We start from the raw sequence: 21,854 nt of genomic DNA on the forward strand, positions 1-21,854 counted from the left end.
GCCAGCCAGGCTGGCGCAAAGAACGGCCCCGATTCATCCAGGGCGCAAGCCGACGACTGCTTGGGCGAAGAGTCCTACAACTCCCAGCATCCCCCAGCTGGAGAAAGCTGGGAGTTGTAGGAATGGTTTTTTCTGCCCTAGAAGAACCACGTGAGGGAAAAGTTTGCCTTCCCTCCGACCGATTTATCCCCTCCCCGCCTGCACTGGGACCAGGACTCAGCCGCGGTCCTGCAAGGAGCCTCTGGCCCTTGGCGGAGTCCCGCGTATTCTGTTCACAGGCCTCACCGCCGCCAACGTGGCGGCCTCCAGATGTTCTGGGTTCGGGCCCCATCATCCCCTGCCAGCCGGGCCAGTAGCAGAAATGCTGGAAGGCGACGTGCCAAACGTCTGGACTCAGCCAGGTTGGGGAAAGTTATGCCTAGCCCGAGAGCTTCCTAGGCAGGCTATTGTTTTTATCATTATTATTTTGAGCATATATCTTGCCTTGTTTCCTAAACCCAAGGGGACTCACATAGCTCCCTTCTGTCTTTAAAACATCGACCCTGTGAGGTAGGTTCAGCTGGGAGTGCAAGACTGGCCTAAGGACACGCAGGCAACTTCATGGCTAAGTGGGGACTTGAACCGGGATCTCCCACCACCCCACTCCCAACTCTGTTAATGCCACTCAACACTGTTTAGAGAGTTTTTCTTTGTTTAGATTTATGTTTTTGTTCTGTGGGACGCTGGGATGCTTTTAACAGTGAACTTTGTTCTCTGTTTTCAGTTTTTTTTATATATATATATATATATATATATATATAGTTTCCTTCCTTTGTGAAATGATAGATCTCCCCCCCCCACAGTTCTTCACCTAGTAGTTATAATAAAGTGGTGCATTGTACTTCAATATGAGTTCATTCAGGAGGCCGCTTTAACTCTGAATTGTTCCAAGTCTGAAGCAATGATCCCCATTATAAATAATGGAAAGTGAATCTGTTTCCAGACTCTAAACAAAACCCATTTTGGCACTCAGAACAATAAAAGAGACTCTGAGAAAGGATCGAAAAGGCACTGAAGCATTTTTTTTCACCGCGCCTGCAGTTCAAACTTAGGAGTACCTTTCAGCCTTTGGAACAATCTTCTCTAGATTTTAGCATTCAAACTCTGGAACATTCAAACTTAAGGACATTCAAAGTTCAAAGCACCACTGTATTGTTTTTTCTCTGATTCTTTATGATATTAATTTTTAAAACTCTAAAGTTACCATCTATTGCATGTCATTCCCGCTCTCATTCTTAATTAGTTATATTTTTTTACCCTCTGATTCTTAACCTGTTATATGTTTTTAAAGATTTGGAATTATAGCACAATCCTACATATGTTCACAGAGAAAAAAAGTTTATGACTCCCCATGAGCTGACTGGTGCATGCTGGGAATTGCAGGCCTTTGTGTTCTCGAAATAGACTACATTCTACTTTCCTTGCAAGTTCCTTTTTGGGGCAAAATGTCAACTCATACATATTTTGTAATAAATAAAACAAATGACGCAATTGACCCAATAGGGACCAAAACAAAATCTCATTTTTCTTTCCTTTTGAACTCAGAGCCAGGTGGCAGAATAGTTGTCTAAAAAAAGTTCCTGAAATTGATGGGTGTCAGGAAATGATGTTTGCAGTTTAGAATTGGCAGCAGATCTCCTGGGTGGCTTTGCATCCCTGACCCTCTTCCGTTGGAGAATTGGAGGACTTCAATTGTTTTTTTCTTCAGCAACCAGTTACAATCTACCTGCCTTCTCATTTGACGAGACAAGGCAGGGATCCTCCATTCACCTAGGAAGAAATCACATGGAACGCCATGGGACTTGTTCCTGAGTAGCTATATATGGTTTGAAAATGAATGTTTCAAAAATATATGCTTTAGGGCAGAATCCTATGCATTTTTTTTTTATTTAAAAAGTTATTATGACTCCCAGTTTTCCTAATCTAGATGCTCAGCCATGGAAAACTGCTGGATTGTCCTGATGAATCCAGACAGTCCAGACAAGACGGAGGTCCTGTTGGTTGACGGATCGGGCTTCGGAGAGGGTGGATTTGACCTGGTCCTGAATGGGGTTGCACTCCCTCTTAGGGACAAGGTTCGCAGCCTGGGAGTGCTCCTCGACCCGGAGCTTTCATTGGAAGCTCAGGTGACAGCGGTGGCGAGGAGCACTTTCCTTCAGCTTCGGCTGATTAATCAGCTGCGCCCCTACCTGGAGTACGACTGCCTGGCGACGGTGACACACGCGCTGGTGACTTCCCGCCTTGACTTCTGTAACGCGCTTTATGTGGGGCTTCCCTTGAAGATGGTCCGGATACTTCAATTGGTTCAAAATAGAGCTGCCAGGTTGCTGACGGGGCGTTATGTTCACGTGACTCCAGTCCTCCATCAGCTTCACTGGCTTCCCATTGAAGCCTGGGCCCAATTCAAGGTGTTAGTTATGACCTATAAGCCCTAAACGGCTTGGGTCCTGGTTACCTGAAGGAGCGCTTACATCCATATATGCCCGACCGCCCCTTGAGATCTGCAGGAGAGTCCCTTCTTCGGGAACCCTCCCTGAAAGAAATTAGGAGGGTAGGTACTTGGAGGAGGGCTTTCTCTGCGGTGGCGCCCAACCTATGGAATTCACTCCCCAAAGAGGTCCACCTGGCACCGTCGTTACTGGTTTTTCGGCGCCAGGTGAAGACCTTTTTATTTAAACATCACTTTAATTGTTAACAATATTTGCTTATTTATCTGGCCAGGGTGACTTCTTTTATATTTTATATATTTTATTTATTTTATATTGTTAATTTTAATTTTATATTGTTATTTTTGTATTTTATTGTATTTTATTGTGTTGTAAGCCGCCCCGAGGCTTCGGCAAGGGGCGGCATAGAAATGTTCTAATAATAATAATAATAATAATAATAATAATGAAAGAAGCCCAAACAGCAGGGGGTATGGAGGGGTGAGGCTGAAAGGCAACACACTGCAGGCTATGAGCCCCAGTCCTCACCGGGCTCAGCAGGCCTGAAGGAGGAGTGGGGAATGCTGCAGTGGCTGATAGGGCCTATTGTCAGTGGGGCGGAGTGGCCCTCTGGGGTCAGTCTGAACTTGAAAGGAGCTCTCTCTGCTGCTAAAGCTATTTGTGTGGGTGAGATTGAGAGCAGGGAGAGGCCCTTCAAAGGTCAGTCCAAAATGCAGAGTGGATACACCACTTGGCTGGCATCCTTGCTAACCTTCCTCTGGGGATCTGCTCCTGAAATTGCTGCAAGCTCCTGATGCATCCAGACCAGAAGCCGCCCGGAAAGGAGCCTCTCTCCAAGCAGCCCAGCCTCCAAGCATCTGCATGAGGCATGTTTGATCCAAGGTGATTGTGCATACCTGGCCAAAGGAAATCAAAAGCTGCCACTGCCCTGTGGTTTCCTCGGAAAAGCCGCTGCTTTCAAAATGCAGGCAAGGGGATGTGTTGGAACATGGTGGCAGGGGAGAATTTTGGAAATACCCTGGACTGACAGAAAGACAACAGGCGGGTCCTGGCTCAAATCAAGCTGGTGGCTGAAGCACAGGACCGATGAGGCCGCGCTCAGCCACTGCCAGCCCTTTTGGCTCTGGCCTCTTGGCAGAGCAGCAGGGGCACCGGCTGGGAGAGAGCGCTGAGTGGCCAGGGGACTGGCAAAGGCAAGGCAAGGCAGGAGCTGGGCAGGGGAGCAGAGGGCCAGGAGCAGCGGAGAGGAAGGGGGCGGGGCCAGAGAGGCTAGAGTGGCCAGGAGGGAGCAGGGGGCGGGGCCACCGGCCTGAGGGACTGATGAGGCCGCACTCCGCCACTGCCAGCCCTTTTGGCTCTGGCCTCTTGGCGTCATCCCTTGTCTGCATCCCTTAGCTGTGGCCTGGGCTGTCCAGGGACTCCCTTCCCTGGGATGCAGAGTTTTTTGTTTTTTTTTGCTCTGTTTTCCTTTGTTTGTTTGTTTTGGTGCTGTGCTTTGCTTTTCCTCCTGTTTAAATTTAAGTTTATTTTATAAATTTAAGTTTATTTTATCCTTGTGTGTGTGCACAACTGGGTTTTTGTCTGGGAGAAGTGGGCGGGTGAGAGGAACTGCAGGACAAACAAGGCAGGGGACCAAGGTAAGGTCTCGGAAGGGATCCCGATGGCAGACCAGGAGATGGCCTTGGCGGGAGTCCCGGGTGTTGCTGTCCGCTGCGAGAGCTGCGACATGTTCGCCCTTCTCCCCCAGGAGAGGCAGGGATACACTTGCCCTTGGTGCAAGATGGTGACCCTGCTAGAAGAGGTGAGGTGCCTGAGGGCCGAGAGAGCTCTCCAGGCCCCCCGGGAGCAGCCCCCCTCTGGACAGAGGGTTGAGGGAGGGGCCACGGGAGGAGCAGCCGGGGAGACATGGAGGTATGTCACCCACAGGAGGGGGAGGCCAGCATGGCCTCCTCCTTCTCCTGGCACCAATCTGGAGCTGGGAAACAGGTTCTCTCCACTTGGGGAGGCTGAGGCTGATGAGGCCTCGGGGACCAGCAGGACCCCCAGCCTGGGACGTCAGGCGGCAAGGGGGCCACTGCAGGAGAGGTGAGGGCCAGGGCACGGCCGCCCACCACCACCAGGAAGACATGGCGGCGGGTGATTGTTGTTGGGGACTCCCTGCTGAGGGGCACCGAGGCAGGGGTGTGCTGCCCCAACCTGGAGACAAGGGAGGTTTGCTGCCTGCCGGGCACACACATCCGGCATGTGAAGGACAGAGTGGAGCGTCTTGTTCGCTCCGGGGGTCACCAGCCACGCCTGGTGATCCATGTGGGCACAAACGATGTGGCCAGGCAGGGTGTGGTTGGGATCACCAGGGACTTTGAGGCCTTGGGGAAGAAACTAAGGGAGCTGAAGGCCCAAGTGGCCTTCTCGTCAATCTTACCTGTCCTGGGATTTGGGCCAGGAAGGGACAGGAGGGTCTTCGAGGTGAACAACTGGCTTAGGGTGTGGTGCCAGAAGGAACGCTTCGGGTTCCTCGACCACGGCACTCGTTGTCTTGCCAATGGACTTCTGGCAAGGGACGGGTTACACCTCACGACGATGGGGAAAAGGTCCTTTGGAGATGCTCTAGCGAGCTTTGTTTGGAAGACTTTAAACTGAGCCGGGGGGTGGGGTTCAGGCCCCCCAGAAACGTGTCTGCACTGGACAAGTGTGGGGAGAGGATCAGGGCTCTGGGAGCAGAGTTTTAGAGGTACTGCAGGGACTGACAGGACTCCTACAGAGAGGGGCCAGGTATCAGGGAGGATGGGAGGAAGGAGGAGGCTGGGAACTCCAAGGAAAGGAAGCGGTGGGAAGGAGTTGAGGTGCATGTACACCAATGCTAGGAGCATGGGTAATAAGCAGAAAGAGCTTGAAGGTCTCCTGGGAATAGGAGGGTATGACCTGGTGGGAATCACAGAAACATGGTGGGATGAAAGGCAAGTCTGGAATGTGAACATAGAAGGGTATCACCTTTTTAGAAAGGACAGGAAGGGAAAGGGGTGGGGGTGAGGCTTTATACGTCAGGGAAGGGATAGGATGCAGCGAGATAGAATGCAGCACAGATGGGGATTCGGTAGAGGCAGTCTGGGTGAAACTTAGGGGTTTTGACAGGGAAAGAGACCTGACAGTGGGGGTATGTTATTGCCCTCCAGGTCAACTTGAGACCCTGGATGATGTCCTGATTCTAAGGATATCTCAGGGGAGAGACACAGTAATTATGGGAGATTTCAGTCTCCCGGTTGTTAGTTGGGAGACTCACTCGGCGGTGACAGCCAGGTCACGTCGCTTCCTAGAAGCTATAGAGGGAGGGTTTTTTACACAGAGGGTCCAAGAGGCGACGAGGGAGGTAAAACATCCTTGACTTGGTCTTGACCAATAGGGAGGAGCTGGCAGATGAAGTACAGATTAGGGGAGCTCTGGATGCGAGTGATCACTCCATCCTTTGCTTTGAGATCAGGGGACTGGGGACATGCAGCAGGTCGAGCACTAGAAGCTGGGACTTCAAGAGGGCAAACTTTGGCCAACTGAAGGCCAGACTGGGGAGAGTCTCCTGGGATAGGTTACTGGAAGGTAAGCGAGTTGAGGAGGGGTGGATAGCACTCAAAAGGGAGGTTTTGGAGGCGCAAGCCTTGACGATACCTCTAGTCAGTAAGGTGGGGAGGTGGAGGAGAGTGCCGCCATGGATGCGAAAGGAGGTGGTTAGAGGGATTAGACGAAAGAGGAACCTCCGTAGGAAATGGGTACTGGGGCTAATAGACAAAAGGGTATACAGGGAGGAGGAGGCCCGTTGCAGAAGGATTCTTCGCAAGGCTAAGGCTGATTACGAGCTGAGACTTGCCAAGAATATCAAGAGCAACGAAAAGGGCTTCTTTCAGCATGTAAATAGGAAGAGGAAGGGGAGACAAGTGGTGGGACCACTAAATAAGGAGGAAGGAGATCCAGTGACTGATAGGAGGGAACAGGCACAGATGCTAAATGACTATTTTGCCTCTGTGTTCTCCCCAAAGCAGGACGGGGCATATCCGGATAGAAGTTTAGATGAGGCTGGGGACTTAGGGGCACAGATTAGAGTCACCCCCCCTTGAAGTTGAGGGGTTCCTCAGGGCATTGGACATTACAAAGATGCCAGGCCCTGACGGGTTACACCTGAGAGTACTTAAGAGTGTTGGCAGGGGTTCTCTCACACCCCCTGGCTTCCATTTTTGAGGCCTTGTGGAGAATGGGTGAAGTTCCAGAGGACTGGAGGGTGGCATCAGTGGTCCCAATTTTCAAAAAGGGTAGCAGAAGGGACATGGGGAATTACAGACCTGTTAGCCTTACGTCCATTGTAGGAAAAACAATGGAAAGGCTCATAATAGAGAGAGATCTAGTGATGCTAGATAGGGAAGGGAGGCTGGCAGCCACACAACACGGCTTCCACAAAACAGGTCCTGCCAGACAAACCTTGTGGAATTCTATGACAGGTTTCGAGATGGCTAGATGGAGGGGATGCAGTGGATGTGGTATACCTGGATTTCAGCAAGGCCTTTGACAAAGTGCCCCATGATATCCTGGTGGAGAAACTGAGGAGTTTTGGGATAGACCAATGCACTGTCCAATGGATTAGGGCAGGGTTGAATGACCGAAAGCAGAGGGTAAGCATTAGTGGGGAATCATTGGCATGGCGGCCAGTGACAAGCGGGGTCCCTCACGGCTCTGTCCTGGGGCCGATCCTGTTTAATCTTTTCATTAATGACATGGAAGAAGGGGTGAACAGTCTGCTGATCAAATTCACAGACGACACTAAAGCTGGAGCAGTGGCCACAACTGAGGAGCAGGTACTCCAGATCCAAAAGGATCTGGGCAGACTATGGAAGCAGGCAGGACGCAACAGGATGGCGTTCAATGTGGATAAGTGCAAAGTCTTGCACTTGGAGCATAGGAATAGGTGTCATAAGTACAGGTTAGGTGACAAGTGGCTGGAGAGCAGCACTTGTGCAAGGGACCTCGGGGTGCTGGTTGACTGCAGGCTTCCCTGAGCTGCTGTTTAGCATGTAATATTCTAAATCAGTGGTTCTCAACCTGTAGTCCACTGACGTTGTCACAGGGTCTGCGAAGGCTTGAAGAAATGATACGGTTTTTTGCTGTTAAATCTGAATGAACAAAAGAAACCAAGAGGGAATGGGAATTAGAACAAAGTCTGAATTTCCCAGGCTTGTTTTGTAAAACTTAGCTTTTTTAACCTATTGCCTTTATTAAAAACAATCACAGGTATAAACGGGCTTTATAAATATTTGACGCAGTCTAGTGCTTCAAATCTTGAGTTAAGTCTTGGTGGTCCGCAGTCACACGAGGTATTTAAAGGGGATACAGTGGTACCTTGGCTCACGAACGCTTTGGTTCACGAACAAATCAGGTCACGAACAAAAATTTCTGAAAAATTTTGACTTGAGTCGCGAGCTCCGCTTTGGGTGGCGACCAAGATCGCAGTCATCTCCTCCCCCCCAGAGTGGGGAGGTGGCCACAATCCCAGTTGCTTTCATGCGGGGAAGGCGTGCCTGATCAGAGGCGCACTGCTGCAGGAAAGACGGGAGCAGCACAGCAGAGCTGCGGGGGAGATGGCCGAGATTGCCCTGCCTGTCTTTCCTGCAGGAGCATGCCTCTGATCAGGCACACCTTCCCTGCATGAACAGAACTGCGATCGCGGCCATCTCCCCACCCCCAGCGCACGGTTTGCGCCCGTCTCTCCCTCCCCACAGTGGGCCTGCGATCATGCCCGTCTCTCCCCCCGCATCCCCCAGTGTGCTGGGATGACGGGTGCGATCTCAGACATGCTGGGAGGGGGGGCGGGGAGATGGCCGTGCTTGTGCTCGGGGTGCGGGGTGCGGGGAAAGATGGCCGCGATCTCTGTTGTTGTCACTTTGCTTCACATTTTTCTGATTTAAAAAATGGTTACAGAATGGATTAACCTTATTTACATTGAACCTTATGGGGAAATTTAACTTGGCTCATGACCAATTTGGGTCACGGCCAGAGTCCTGTGTGGCGTAGCGGTTAAGAGCATGGGACTGGGACTCAGGTGATCCGGGTTCTAGTCCCCGCTCAGCCATGGAGCCAACTGGGTGACTTTGGGCCAGTCACAGGCTCTCAGCCCAGCCTACCTCACAGGGTTGTTGTTGTGGGATAAGATGGAGGAGGAGGAGGATGTAAGCTGCCTTGAGCCCTTTGTAGGAAAAAGGCAGGATATAAATTAAAAAAATAAATAAATAAATAAATAAATAAATAAATAAATAAGTTCGTGAGCCGAGGTACCACTGTACTTGTTGAAGGAAAGGTTGAGAACCACTGTTCTAAATAACTAATTTTAAATAACAATTAATAATCAATAATACACCGTGGGCTGCGGGGCCACCCCAGTTCAGGCTGCAGCTGAGTGTCCCCCCCTGCAAAGACCTCTCTGCACACAGCGGACGAGCTTGGCAGAGAGGTGGCTCAGCTAGAAACCTCTGCACAGAAGTGCTGAATGTCTTGCGACTGGAGAGCAGAACCGAATTCCAAGAAAGTTCTGCAGGCCGGCACACATTTCCGGGCTGAGCAGAGCCAAAAGCAAGAAGTTGGGTCCAAGCTACCAGCATACTTAATGTTCTGGATCAATAAGCTTTAGGGGGCATGTTTACCTTTAGGGTTGGGAGGAAAAAGTGCAGAAAGGCCGTGGAAGCAGGAGGCCATCAGAGGTCGGGGAAGGGGGTTGGGGCAGGGGCCGTGCAGGCACAATTTGGCCTGCAGGGATGGAGAAGAGCACCTTTCACCTAGCAGCAATACCCAGGGAGCCCAAAGCCCCGTACCTGCGATCCCAGATTGTACGGTGAGGCCCAGAATTCCCATCACATGGAATTTCCTACATTCCCTTCTGTGTGGACACAGCTTTGCTTCGCAGTAGCATTCACAATGTCCAGAAGCTTAAGCCTTGGAGGGATCCTCCAACTTGTCAACAGCTTCTCCTTGTCTAGATCATATTTATTGAGCGATGGTTTTGACAATAGCTTTTAAGGATGCCAGAAAAGAGGCTCAAAGGAGCTAATGGATTAAAAGGCGAGCGGTCTTCAATCCATGAAAAGCAAACACCAAACAAGCAAAGGTTCAAAACTTGGCCTAAAAAACCACCCACCCTTCAAGAAATTGACTAAACTATTTAAAAAGCTGGGGACAATATCAAATAGCCCAGAAAGCGGGGCAAACATAGATCATTCTCCTACTCTTCAACGCTGCATTAAACTGTCAACTACTATCCTACCCTGGGGACTGAGCATCTAAGCATGGTGTACAAACACAGAAAAGGCCTTATTCCTTTCCCTCCGACCATGAAGTATTAGAGCTGCAGGTGGAGGTGGCACTTTCTGAAATGGGAAAAGCATTGCAAGAAGTCGGCATGGCACATTTACGTAATTTTGATTCTTTTTCAGGGAGGTCTTGCATAACGGAGGACAATTTTGGAGTTGCACCAAAGTTTCCCAGTTATTCTGCAGGCTCCATCCATGGGGATTGTGTGAAACGGTGCTGAGCAAAGCTTCATTGTTAGGGTAAGCATATATAGTGATCCTCTTTCATATGGGTATTCTGATGCCGTATAAGATAACGGCTCTCAATGAAACTTTTTCCGCACTCAAAGCATTTATATGGTTTTTCTCCTCTGTGTATTTTATGGTGGGAAACTAGGTAATTGCAGAACCTGAAGCTCTTGCCACACTCTGTGCACTTATACGGCTTCTCTCCTGTGTGGATTCTTCGATGAGAAGTTAGAGAGCCGCTCTGAGAAAAGCTCTTGCCACACTCCGGACACGTATATGGCTTCTCTCCTGTGTGAATTCTTCGGTGTAAAGTAAGGGATCCACTGTGAGAAAACCTCATTCCACATTCGGAGCATGTATATGGCTTCTCTCCTGTGTGGATCCTCTGATGTGAAGTAAGGGTTCCATTGTCATAAAAGCTCTTTCTACACTCCAAGCATTTATATGGTTTCTCTCCTGTATGTTTCCTTTGGTGCAAAGTGAGGCTTCTGCTATAAAGAAAGTTCTTTCCACACTCCAAGCATTTATATGGTTTCTCCCCTGTATGAATTATCTGATGTGAAATTAAGGTTTTATTACAACTGAAACTCTTTCCACATTCCAAACATTTATAGGGCGTCTCCCCTGTGTGAATTCTTTGATGCAAAGTAAGGGAGTCACGCTGACGGAAGCTCTTTCCACACTCCAAGCATGCATATGGTTTCTCCCCGGTGTGAATTCTTTGATGCAAAGTCAGGGAGTAACGCCGACTGAAGCTTTTTCTACATTCCAAGCATGTATACAGTTTCTCACCTGTGTGCATTCTTTGATGCAAAGTAAAGCTTGTTCTCCTAATGAAGCTCTTTCCACACTCTAAGCATTTATATGGTTTCTCTCCTGTGTGGATTCTTTGATGCAAAGTAAGTGTATCTCGCCTCCTGAAACTTTTTCCACACTCCAAGCATTCATAGGGTGTTTCTCCTGTGTGGGTTCTTTGATGTGAAGTAAGGTGTGGTCTGTGAGAAAAACTCCTCCTACACGCTGAACACTGATATGGCTTCTCTCCAGTGTGGATTCTCTGATGTAAAGTAAGGTGTGGTCTCTGACCAAATCTCTTTCCACACAGTAAGCATTTGTATGGTTTCTCCCCCGTGTGAGTTCTTTGATGCGCAGTGAAGGAGTTACGCTGACTGAAGATCTTTCCACATTCCAAGCACTGGTATATCGAGTCCCCTGTGTGAATCCTCAGATGGGAGGAAAGTCTTGCATGCCAGCTGAAAGTTGACTGTGGACTTCCTAGAGGTACCATACTGGCCACTAGTGGAAACAAATTAGATATTAGATGGAACTGAAGTCTGAACTAGCAAGACTGTTCTTTTATTCCAGAGGATTTGATTACGTCAGGGTGTGCTTGCATGACAAGAGCCATAAGAGTTAAGAATGGGACCTCTGTATAGAAAGCCAGTATATCTTTGACTGTCAGGACAACCATGAGAAGGCCATGCCCTGCTTGGGAAGCATCTATTTGGCTGTTTCTTAGAGTTAGGGGACAGATGTGCGGGATGGACAGGTATCTGTTGGGGGAAGGAGGGGTTATTTATCTACCCTTTTTATTTTCCTGGCTTTTTAACCATCTAACTTTATATATCCCATTGTATTTCTGAACTGCTGCTATGCTTCTGTGCTGAATAAGAGCAATTACAATTATGGATTTTTTCTTTTAATTTAATTGTTGTGCACATGTCTTTTTAACTTTGTTTAATTTAGGAAGGCCTCGGCAATTATAGGCGGCCTATAAATATACGTAAATAAAAATAAAATAAATTTCATTTTTGCTAACCACCCAGAGAACCTTGGCTATTGGGCTTTATATGAATGAATGAATGAATGAATGAATGAATGAATGAAGCAAGCCCAAGCCCAAGCCCAAGCCCAAGCCCAAGCCCAAGCCCTCTTGATTATAATTCTGATAATTTGTTAACAGGAAAGCGCTGCAAGGGAATGGGCGGACTGACACATCACAAACAGAAATGAGAATCTGCAGTCTTGCAGAAATGCACATTTTTGTTATCCTTTTGCCGGTGCTGGAGCAGGTGGACAGAACTCGGGGCAGAATCTGCCGTGCGTCTCGCCACAGGGCCTGGTCCAGCAGGAGGCCCAACAGCCAGGATTTCTGGGCAGCTCAGACACCAGAGCACAGTCCCCCCTGGACGTGTCGGCCTACAGGTCTCCTCAACTAGAACGGGGGTTGTAGTCCAGCTCATCTTGAGCGTGCCAAGGACTGACGTAGGAAGGACTGGGCCAGTTTTAAGACTGGGTGGGATGTTGGGAATGGAGCGAGCAAATGAGCGTGTTTGCACATCGTACTAATGCAGCCCGGCAACCAGCCGCAGTGGGTTGAGGCGCTAGTCGGCCAAGCAGCCCTCGCTCTGCCCACTCACTCCGGGCTATTCGCCCTCTCCTCTCCTGCCTCCCCCTTGGTCCTTCCAACAGGCATCCCGGAGTGCTCTGTGGCAGGGCTGTTTTGTCTCCTCCTCCCTGTTGGGATGGCGATCTGTTTCCCTCTTTATTTTTCCTGGCAGTCAGAAAACCCAGCTCAACCCCAGGCTCTCGTGACCCCCATTTGGACAGCCACTGAAAGCCCCTTCAAAGTGCCCAAGCGGCACCTGGAGGGCCCGTCGATGGCAGACCGATTTAAATCACATCATCATGGTCATCCTCGTCGCCCTCATACACATCATGTACAAAATGTGTGCAAATAGGTTCGCTTTCTGGGCAGTTAGCTGCACTTCAAGACCTTTTTATTTAAACGATATTTTAACTGTTAATTCTGTCTTTATTTATTGGTTTTTATAGTTCTGCCGAGATGTATCCGGGTTTTTTAAGGTTTATTCTACATTTGTTTATTTGCTTGTAAGCCGCCCCAAGGCTTTTTGCGAAGGGGCGGCATACAAATGCTCAATAAATAAATAAATAAAACTTCAGAGGTATGTAGTTATGTGAGTGCAGCATTTTGGCTATGCACGAATATATAGAAATAAAGACCAACCCACATTCCTGTGTGCTAATTTTTTTATTTATTTTTTTTGCTTTAAATGATCTCCCAGCCACTGACAGCCTCTCCAAGGCACCACTGGGGCACTCTGAAGGAGCTGTCAGCAGCTGCCAAACCAGGGATCACAAAAGCTCCCTGTGTCAAGCCAGCTTTTAGGATCTCGGAAAAGAGGCCAAAGTGAAAAATGGCTCACGATTACTGCAGTGAGGGCAGCGGCCCAGCTGTTCTCAGGTACTGCTTGCTTTTGTGCCCAAGAAACTGGTTAATTCCTGCTACCCATGAAGGGGTCATCTGACAGACAGAATAACCCGTGTGTATCAGGATGGCTCATTGACACACTGCAGGAATCAGTCTGGGCCCACACAACACCACACCCCTGGTGGTAGGCAACCAACATTGGGTTGCCCGGTTGTGCAAACCCAGTCATTCACTGGGTCCTTTTAAGGCTGGTGGTGAAGAATCAGGCTTGAATGTTGATTTCATCATCATCATCATAATTTTTGGTATTTTATTTATTTATTTATTAAAACATTTTTATGCCGCCCCATTCGCCGAAGCCTCGGGGCGGCTTACAACAAGTAAGTATAGTATCATGGCAGCTACCAACTGCACCTGATTTCCCTGCTCCAAACCAAAATCCAGCAACGTGGAGGTTGCTTAAGTACAGACACAACTGCTGTGTCATTTGGCGCGTGAGCTGGTTTCCCTGAATATTCTTCGGGGTTCCCCGTGATGTCCGCGCAATCCTCACTCACCCTGGTCACCCACGGCCGTTAGGAAGAGCACATTCTGGCATGTTCCGAGCAGCACCTTGTCCTCTTTTTTGGATGCAGAGATTTCCTGCTGAAAATGTCCCACTTCCGTCTCTCTCACTCTTCCACCATCTTCAGGTAAGGGAAGGGCAAACAGGTACAGAAAGAGAATCTTAAAAACATGTTTATTTTTTGGAAGGTAGATTAAAAAAAAAAACTCTGGACACATCATTTTATTTAAACATCATTTTAATTGTTAAAATATATGATCTGGCCAGGGCAACTTCTTCTTCCTTCTCTTTTCTCCTCCTATATTATTTATTTACTTGCTTTATACTGATAATTTTAATTTTATATTATTATGTTTGTAACTCAATGTATTTTTTGTATTTTTGTATTTAATGGTAATTTATTATGTTCTATTGTATTTCAATGTATTTTATTGTGTTGTAAGCCGCCCCGAGGCTTCGGCAAGGGGCGGCATAGAAATGTTATAATAATAATAATAATCATGAGAAGGCAAGACTCACTGGAGAGGACTGTAATGCTAGGAATATCGGAGGCAGAAGAAGAAGGGGAAGGCACCGGTGTGTAGTGGTGAGAGCTGGACTGGGGCTTGGGAGATCAAGGTGCTAGTCCAGTCAAACACTCAGCCAAGGCTACCTCACAGGGTTGTGGTTATGGGGAGAAAACGGATAGTAGGAGATCTTTGTAAGCTGCCTTGGGTTCTTTGCAAGAGGAAGAAAGGTGGGAGACCCATGTAATACGAACAAAAAGGAATTAATACGAGGTGGGTAATCTGAGATGGGTCTGCTCCATAAAGGAGGCCACAGCCTCTGAGTTTCCAAGAGCCGAGCAGGCCTGCCAAAGACGGCATTTTGGAGCACACGCATTCATTGACAAAAGAAAATTCTAAGCTGGAGAAATGGAAAAGCGCTAATTTGAGATAACCAGCAGGGGGGTTACAGACCCAGAATTCCCACCAGCAGAAAGAGAGAGGTAGAGAAATGTAAGAAAGAAGCTTAAGGGCTCCTTCCCTTTCAAGTTCTGGAGCGGAATTCAGAGCCACGCTCCTGGAAGGTCCTGAAGGGGTGAAGCCAGAAAAGATAAAACTGGCTGACGCAGTTTTTGTGTGTGTAAAGGGAAAAGAAATGTGGGAAAATAAGGCGATCTGCAAAGCAGCTTATTCCAAGGTAGAGGCCCCGTCATAGAGGTCATCATTTACCTGCTGGCCTGCTATTTTCTGTGATGCCCTGGACAAAGTGATACTTTGCATCTTCTTCCAATCGGGAGATGACATCAGGTCTGGAACTCAAATACCCTTAAAAACAGAGACAGGAAGCCATCTGAGATGTCAATCATTCCTGCCACTTAACTTCCACAACGTCCCAGCCTGGGATTCCTTTCCCATCGTGCCAGCTACCATTTTTTGAAGACTTAGGTGGGAGCCTTCATCCTGTGCTCCAAATTGGTTTTTCTGGCAATGTCAGTGATTCTTCCATAAGGGCATTTAGCACAATTTTGGTGCTTTTACATCCTTGCATGGCTCTCTTCTTGGCCGGCGTTTTCATGTTGATTAGTATGCTCTGCACTGTCCTTACCACCATTCCTAACGTGAGTTTGTGCATTTTATCTTGCAATATTTTAATATGGATTTATAGCAATTCTGTGGGAGGGGGGTTACTTGTATACTGTCCAAAGGACTTGGGTTACAGGGCGATCTCAAAGTGGAAAGAAGAAATAAACTACAATAAGTGGTCGTAACTAGAATCACGGCTCCACTGCCAGGGGCACAAGTGGAACCATCATGCTCCGTTTGGAAGAGAAGCAAAGCAGATCTTACTATTAGTAGTAAATATTCTCACCTTTCTGGGTCTCACAATGCCTGGCTCAGAGGAAAGGCTTTTCTGAGCCAGGGTTTTTGACCCTGGCCACCTCTCTGGGAGGCCTCGCTAGATAACTGATTGGGGTGTTGTGTGGATGCTCTTAGAGGCTGGCCGAGATGGGCCACGCCAAGCCCATGGGCCTTGGCAGCTGTCTGGCCTTTCCAACCCCTGGTACCAGATCTGGGGATAATCCTTTCATTAGGAGAACCACAGAAGAGAAAAACTGGATTTCTCCAAGCTTGAGTTTCTCCAGAATTCAGGCCTCAATCCTGCCACAAAACCATCAGAAGGGAAATCCCGGTTCCTTCCCCACCACAGCAGTACCACCGATCACTTCCACTCAGCACCTGTGTCGGTTGGGTGAGAAATACTCTCTTGGCTGCTTTCCAGTACAGTCTTCTGTTCTTTTTCCGACACTGGGACTTCTTCTGGAATAAGTTCCACCTTGATCTCTTTCACAGGCCCACTGCCTTTGGGAGAGATGTAGAGCATCTTGAAAAAAGAGTGCCATCTCCAAAAGAAGTTTCAATGTTCAATGTTGTAAGCCGCCCCGAGGCCTTGGCAAGGGGCGGCATAGAAATGTTTTAATAAATAAATAAATAAATAAGAAGGAAAATTCCCATTCGTACAAAAGGAAAAACTGCTGATTGAACAATAGGAGCAAAAAAACCGGGGGAGTGCCTGGCGGGAGGATTCTGCTTTGCAAGAAATGGTCTGGTTGTCACCTATTGGACTAGGCAGGTCTTTTCGGGGGGGGGGGCAGATTGGGGGGAGGCTAAGCCCCTTCCAGGCTTCGTGCCTACTACACCTGACCATCAGGTGTCTCCCTGGCCAGGACCTGCAGCAGCAGCCTCTTCCTTTTAATCCCGCCTGCCCTGTTTACATAATGGGGCCATTTGGGGGAATATAGAAACAGAGCGAGTCAGAAGGGATCTCCCGGGCCATCTAGTCTGACCCCCGGCTCCAGCCGGCTCCACTCACGACATGCCCACCATGTGCATGTCCAGCCTATCCTTGAACACCCTCACCGATGGGGCCTCAACGACCTCTCATGGAAGCCCATTCCACACCCTCAGGGTCCTGACTGTCAGGAAGTACTTCCTGGCATCCAAATCGAAGCTTGGTTCCTTGAGCTTGGCTCCGTCAGAGTTATACGGCGCATCGTTATTTGAGAACAGAATTTTAGTAAAAATGCTGCAGCAGCCAAAAGTCCTTACCTGGAGAAGTCACCATCTTGTGAGTCTCTGGCACGAGCTCCTGGATAGAGACCTCTTTGGCCTCGCCCCCCTCAGTGAGATCTGGCCACCTTGCAAGACTGTGAGAGGAACATGAGAACAGCTCCGCTGAATTTGACCCCAGGCTGGTCCAGTCCAGCGCTCTGCACACCACGGTGGCCAACCCCCAGGTTCCCCCCAGCAGGAGGGTGCGAGGCCTCTGCCCGCCCAGCTCCTCAGCCACTAGAGCGCGCCGCCATCCCTGGGAAAGGAGGGAGAATGCGGCCAGCAGGGCTAGTAGCCCCAGATGGCCTCCCCACTCCCTCCTTAAAGCCACCCAGACTGGTGGCCATCACCGCTTCCCGTGGCAGCACGTTCCATAGTTTAAGCGGATGCTCTGTGGTGAAGGACGTCCTTTTATCTGTCCCAAACCTGCCACCCATCAGCTTCATGGGGTGACCCCTTTGGGACCGAGTGTTACGGGAGAGGAACAAAAAAGCCTCTCTCCACTTTCTCCACGCCAGACATTATTCGTAAGCCGCCTTGAGGCTTCGATGAATGGGGCGGCATAGAAATTTTCTATCTATCTATCTATCTATCTATCTATCTATCTATCTATCTATCTATAATAAATAAATAAATTAAAATTAAATTAAATTAAATTAAAATAAAATAAAATAAAATATAAAATAAAATAAAATAAAATAAATACCTTAAAAAACCTCCATCGTGTCTCCCCTTCTCTCCTATTTGCTAAGCTGAACAGTCCCGGGTGTTGTACCTGCTTCTCCAGGGCAGCTGCTCCATCCCACTGATCATTTCCGTTGTCCTTCTCGGCACCTTTTCCGACTCAATCCTGTCTGTTCTCACAGAAGGTGGCCAGAATCCAAGTGCAGTCACAACATTTATCCAAGATCTGTCCACCTCCTCAAACTCCACCAAGCTCTGGGAGAAGGAAGCAGAGCAGTGTGATAACTTTAATTCTCGGCCGAGGGGGTTCAAGTGGGTTTGCCTGTTGGCAAATCCCAGTCTTCCTCAACCGGGTGTCCTCCAGGTGTTCTGGAGTTCAACTCCCATGAGCTCCCCCCACCCAAACCAGCATGGCCCGTGGTGAGTGATGCTGGGAGCTGTTGCCCAAAACAGCAGCTTGTGGCAGGCTAGGCAGCCCCAGCATATGTGAGCATTGGCCAGACGGGGTGGGGCTGATGGGAATTGGAGTCTGCACAAGATCTGGAGGCTGGCAGTTTGCCCCCATCTTGGCACAGACGGCCGGTGTGGTGTGCTACCTCACGTGTTGAAGTGGGGACCCAGGAGACCCGGGTTCAAGTCCTCAGTCAGCCATGACGCTCACTGGATGACTTTGGGCCTGTAAGCCCAGCCTACATTACAGGGTTGTTGTTGTCAGGATAAAAGGGAGCTATGTAGGCCACTCTGGTTCTTCACAAGAGGGAAAAAAGACAGGAAATAGATGCAGTGCAGAAATAATACTAGAGCATTGGATTGGTGGAAGGAGAGAGAGAAAGGTGCGGGGGGGGCTTGGTGAAAGGTGATCTAGAAGATCTGGGTTTTTATCATCACTGGTAGGAGCATTCAGAAGACTCCCAACCCATGCTGGAATCCAAAACACTGGGCCTTTCCCCCATCCCTCTACTGCATAATTAGGGTTGCCACATTTCTTCCCATTTACTATAATTTAATTTCAGTTCATTTCCGATCCTTCTGCATCAGTAGGAATAGCCCACAAGGAGAAATGTTGACAGGGGCAGGGAGCAGGATATGCTACTGGGGATAGAAAAATGATTCCTAAAAATCTGAGCATTTACTTATTTAAGTTACTGGTCCTCATGGATATGAAGAAATGCACAAATCTGTCTGACAGCTGCTGAAATCCCAGGCTGTCTTTGGGCAACAGTTCCAAGCATTCCTCACCGTTGCCCATGCTGGCTTTGGGTGCGGGGAGCTTAAGGGAGCTGAACTTCAAAACACTTGGAGGACACCAGGCTGGGGAGGACTGGAGGTCACTAGCATGCAAACCCACCTGCTCCCCCTCGGCTGATAATTAAAGTCATCACACTGCTCCGTTTTCAAATTGCTCATGTATTGCTCTGTATTCTTAGATCCAATATCATTTTAACACTGTATTTTGATTGCATTTTAAACTTATTCATTTATTCGATTTATATCCCACCTTTTTATTGCAAAGCAATAAAAAGCCAATTTCCTCTTGCTGCTCTCAATCTTCTCCCCACAACAACAACCCTGTGAGGTAGGTTGGGCTGAGGGTCTGTGACTGGCCCAAAGTCACCCAGTTTGCTCCATGGCTGAGCAGGGACTTGAACCCGGATCCCCTGAGCCCAAATCCCACACTCTTCACCACCACTCCACCCTGGCCTTCAGTGTGATCACAGTTTTGCCTGAGCACCACTTAGTGATTTTATTACATTTAACCGGCATACAAATATCATAAATGAATTAATGAATGAAAATCTCAAGGGCCACAGTTTTGCTTTCTCTGCTTAATACCTTTGTAGAAGCTACTGGCATTATTTATTTATTTAAACAACTTACATGCTGCCGCATCGCATGAGCCTCGGGGCGGCTTACAATCATTAAAATCCCATATAAAATACCTTATAAAATACAAAAAGTTCATCAAATAAATAAAATCGAAAAAATAAAATGAAATGAAATAAAATAGTGGATCCAGCCTGGCCAATTTAAACCAACAAATAGACCATTAACAGTTAAAATAGCGTTTAAATAAAAAGGTCTTGGCCTGGCGCCGAAAAACAAATAAGGACGGCGCCAGGCGGACCTCTCCAGGGAGCACGTTCCATAGGTTTGAGGAATTACCCAAACTCTACTCGAGTAGAAAGAGAGCTTTTCTGGCTAACGGCGAGGGAGATAAATCTAAATAAATAAATATAATATTTTAAATATGTCTGCCTGCCTGCCTGCCTGTCCTTGTGCAGCTTGTTGCCTTTTACCATACGCTATTCTTGTAACGCAAATAAAGACTAGCAACTTGCTGCCCGTAACATTTTGCATTCAGACTCTTCTGGCAGCACCGTTTATATTTCTATGTCCGCCCCTCTTGCTCAGAAATCTGCTATTCAGCTGCATCTGAAAAGGGGCAGCATCCATGTCAGTGTGGTGTCGTGGTGAAGAGCATGGGACTGGGACTCAGGCGATCCGGGTTCGAGTCCCCGCTCGGCCAGGAGCCAACTGGGTGACTCTGGGCCAGTCACAGACTCTCAGCCCAACCTACCTCACAGGGTTGTTGTTGTGGGGATAAGATGGAGGAGGGGAATGATGTAAGCTGCCTTGAGCCCTTTGTAGGAAAAAGGCAGGATATAAATCGGAGGGGGGAAAAAAGCACACTGATAGGATCTCAATGAAGCTGTTTACTAAAGAAGCCGGTGAATGCTGAATATTGCATTATAAGTGAGAGACAGTCCAGTATAGTGGTTAAGGGTCCTGACCTGGGACTCAAGGCATCTGGGTTTTATCCCTTGTTCATACCATGGAGCCAAATGGGAGACTTTGGGCCAGTCACAGACTCTCAGCCCAACCTGCCTCACAGGGTTGTTGTTGTGGGGTTAAGATGGAGGAGGAGAATGATGTAAGCGGCCTTGAGCCCTTTGTAGGAAAAAAGGCAGGATATAAATCGAAAAATAAATAAAAATAAATAAATAAATTCATGCCAGAATAAGGATGCAGTCCTGTGAGTGTTTAGATGCCGGCGAAGCTCTACAAGCTTTTTGCGGTTGTAAGATCTTTTTCTGCACAACGTGCAACCATTGTTGTGATGTGCCATCAAGGAGGACTCTGACTTATTTATTTATTTATTTATTTGGGGAAACTTGTATGCCGCCCCATTCGCATAAGCCTCGGGGCGGCTTTCAACAAATAAATAACAATACAAAAATATAAAAATTGGATACATCCAGGCAATAAATAAAACCAATAAATAAATTAACAATCAATTAAAATAACGTTTCAATAAAAAGGTCTTGGCCTGGCGCCGAAAAGCAAATCAACGACGGCGCCAGGCGGACCTCTCTGGGGAGCGCATTCCACAGTCGGGGAGCCACCGCAGAGAAGGCCCTCCTCCGGGTACTCCGTCTCCTAATATCTTTCATGGAGGGTTCCCTGAGAAGGGCATCTGTTGCTGATCTCAAGGGGCAGGAGGGCATATATGGACTTATGGGGACTCTGACTCCACAATGTCGTATCCTTGACAGCCTCGCTTAGCTCTTCTAAGCTCAAGGCTGTGGCTTCCTTTAGGGATTTAGTCCGTCTTCTGCTGTTCGGTCTTCCTTTCCAAAAATGCAGGGGGTTACTCCCTAGATGTGTTTGGCCTTTGAGGTGCTGTGAGGTTCTCTGCTGCTTTTACTAGCAACAGACTAACTCTTCTGGAAATTCTTCGGCATTGTTCGTGTTGTCGCGTTTTTATTCCTTTTGCAACTGCAGAATCTGCTCGGAGAAGGAAGGCCTGATTTTGGAGGGAATCGAAAGACACCTCTGTGATTCCGCCAAGAATGACCAAAGATACTCACCTGGCATCAGAGGGGAGAAGGAAATGGATGGAGGATGAAAGCATCTTTTTACCTGCAAAGAACTCTTTGCTTGCAAAAATTTAACATAGCCCGGCTTTCCTCCTGAACAGCACCAGGTTAGGAACTCCTGATGTAACTGGCACCCCCTAACCTGGGGCGCATTTCTGAGATTCTATGGGAGGCACCCCACTTTTCTGCCCCATGAAATCACATCCCTACCTTGACCCACATTGTGCCCCCTTTTCCACTTACCCGTCACTCACTGCAGCAGCAACAACCCGTCCAGGAGAGGGAGAGGGAAAGAGAGAGAGAGAGAGAGAAGACTTCTCATGCGCCCCTTTTCGCCTTTCCCAGT

The 21,854-nt window shown here is 48.2% G+C and overlaps 1 protein-coding gene and 1 long non-coding RNA gene across 3 annotated transcripts; one reads left to right on the forward strand and one right to left on the reverse strand.

Annotated features, from left to right (window-relative positions):
- Positions 1-299: 299 nt before the first annotated feature.
- On the forward strand, positions 300-10,314 carry LOC123035110. The gene is made up of 3 exons (XR_006416891.1): positions 300-401; positions 9,950-10,066; positions 10,203-10,314. It is a non-coding gene; the product is annotated as an uncharacterized LOC123035110 (long non-coding RNA).
- Positions 10,062-21,854, reverse strand: LOC123035099 (zinc finger protein OZF-like). 2 transcript variants are annotated; one of them, XM_044452974.1, is made up of 7 exons: positions 21,752-21,854; positions 17,722-17,885; positions 16,944-17,041; positions 16,074-16,196; positions 15,066-15,161; positions 13,844-13,972; positions 10,062-11,350 (listed from the first exon to the last, which is right to left on the reverse strand). In XM_044452974.1, exons 2-7 carry the CDS (start codon positions 17,757-17,759, stop codon positions 10,062-10,064), a joined length of 1,773 nt encoding a protein of 590 aa, XP_044308909.1. In that variant the 5' UTR covers positions 17,760-17,885; positions 21,752-21,854. The 2 variants fall into 2 exon arrangements, with proteins under 2 accessions (XP_044308909.1, XP_044308910.1); XM_044452975.1 differs by lacking the exons at positions 17,722-17,885; positions 21,752-21,854 and adding an exon at positions 17,653-17,705.

Source organism: Varanus komodoensis, unplaced genomic scaffold (assembly GCF_004798865.1).
Source record: "Varanus komodoensis strain SLA01 unplaced genomic scaffold, ASM479886v1 scaffold76, whole genome shotgun sequence".
NCBI classification, from domain to species: Eukaryota; Metazoa; Chordata; class Lepidosauria; order Squamata; family Varanidae; genus Varanus; species Varanus komodoensis.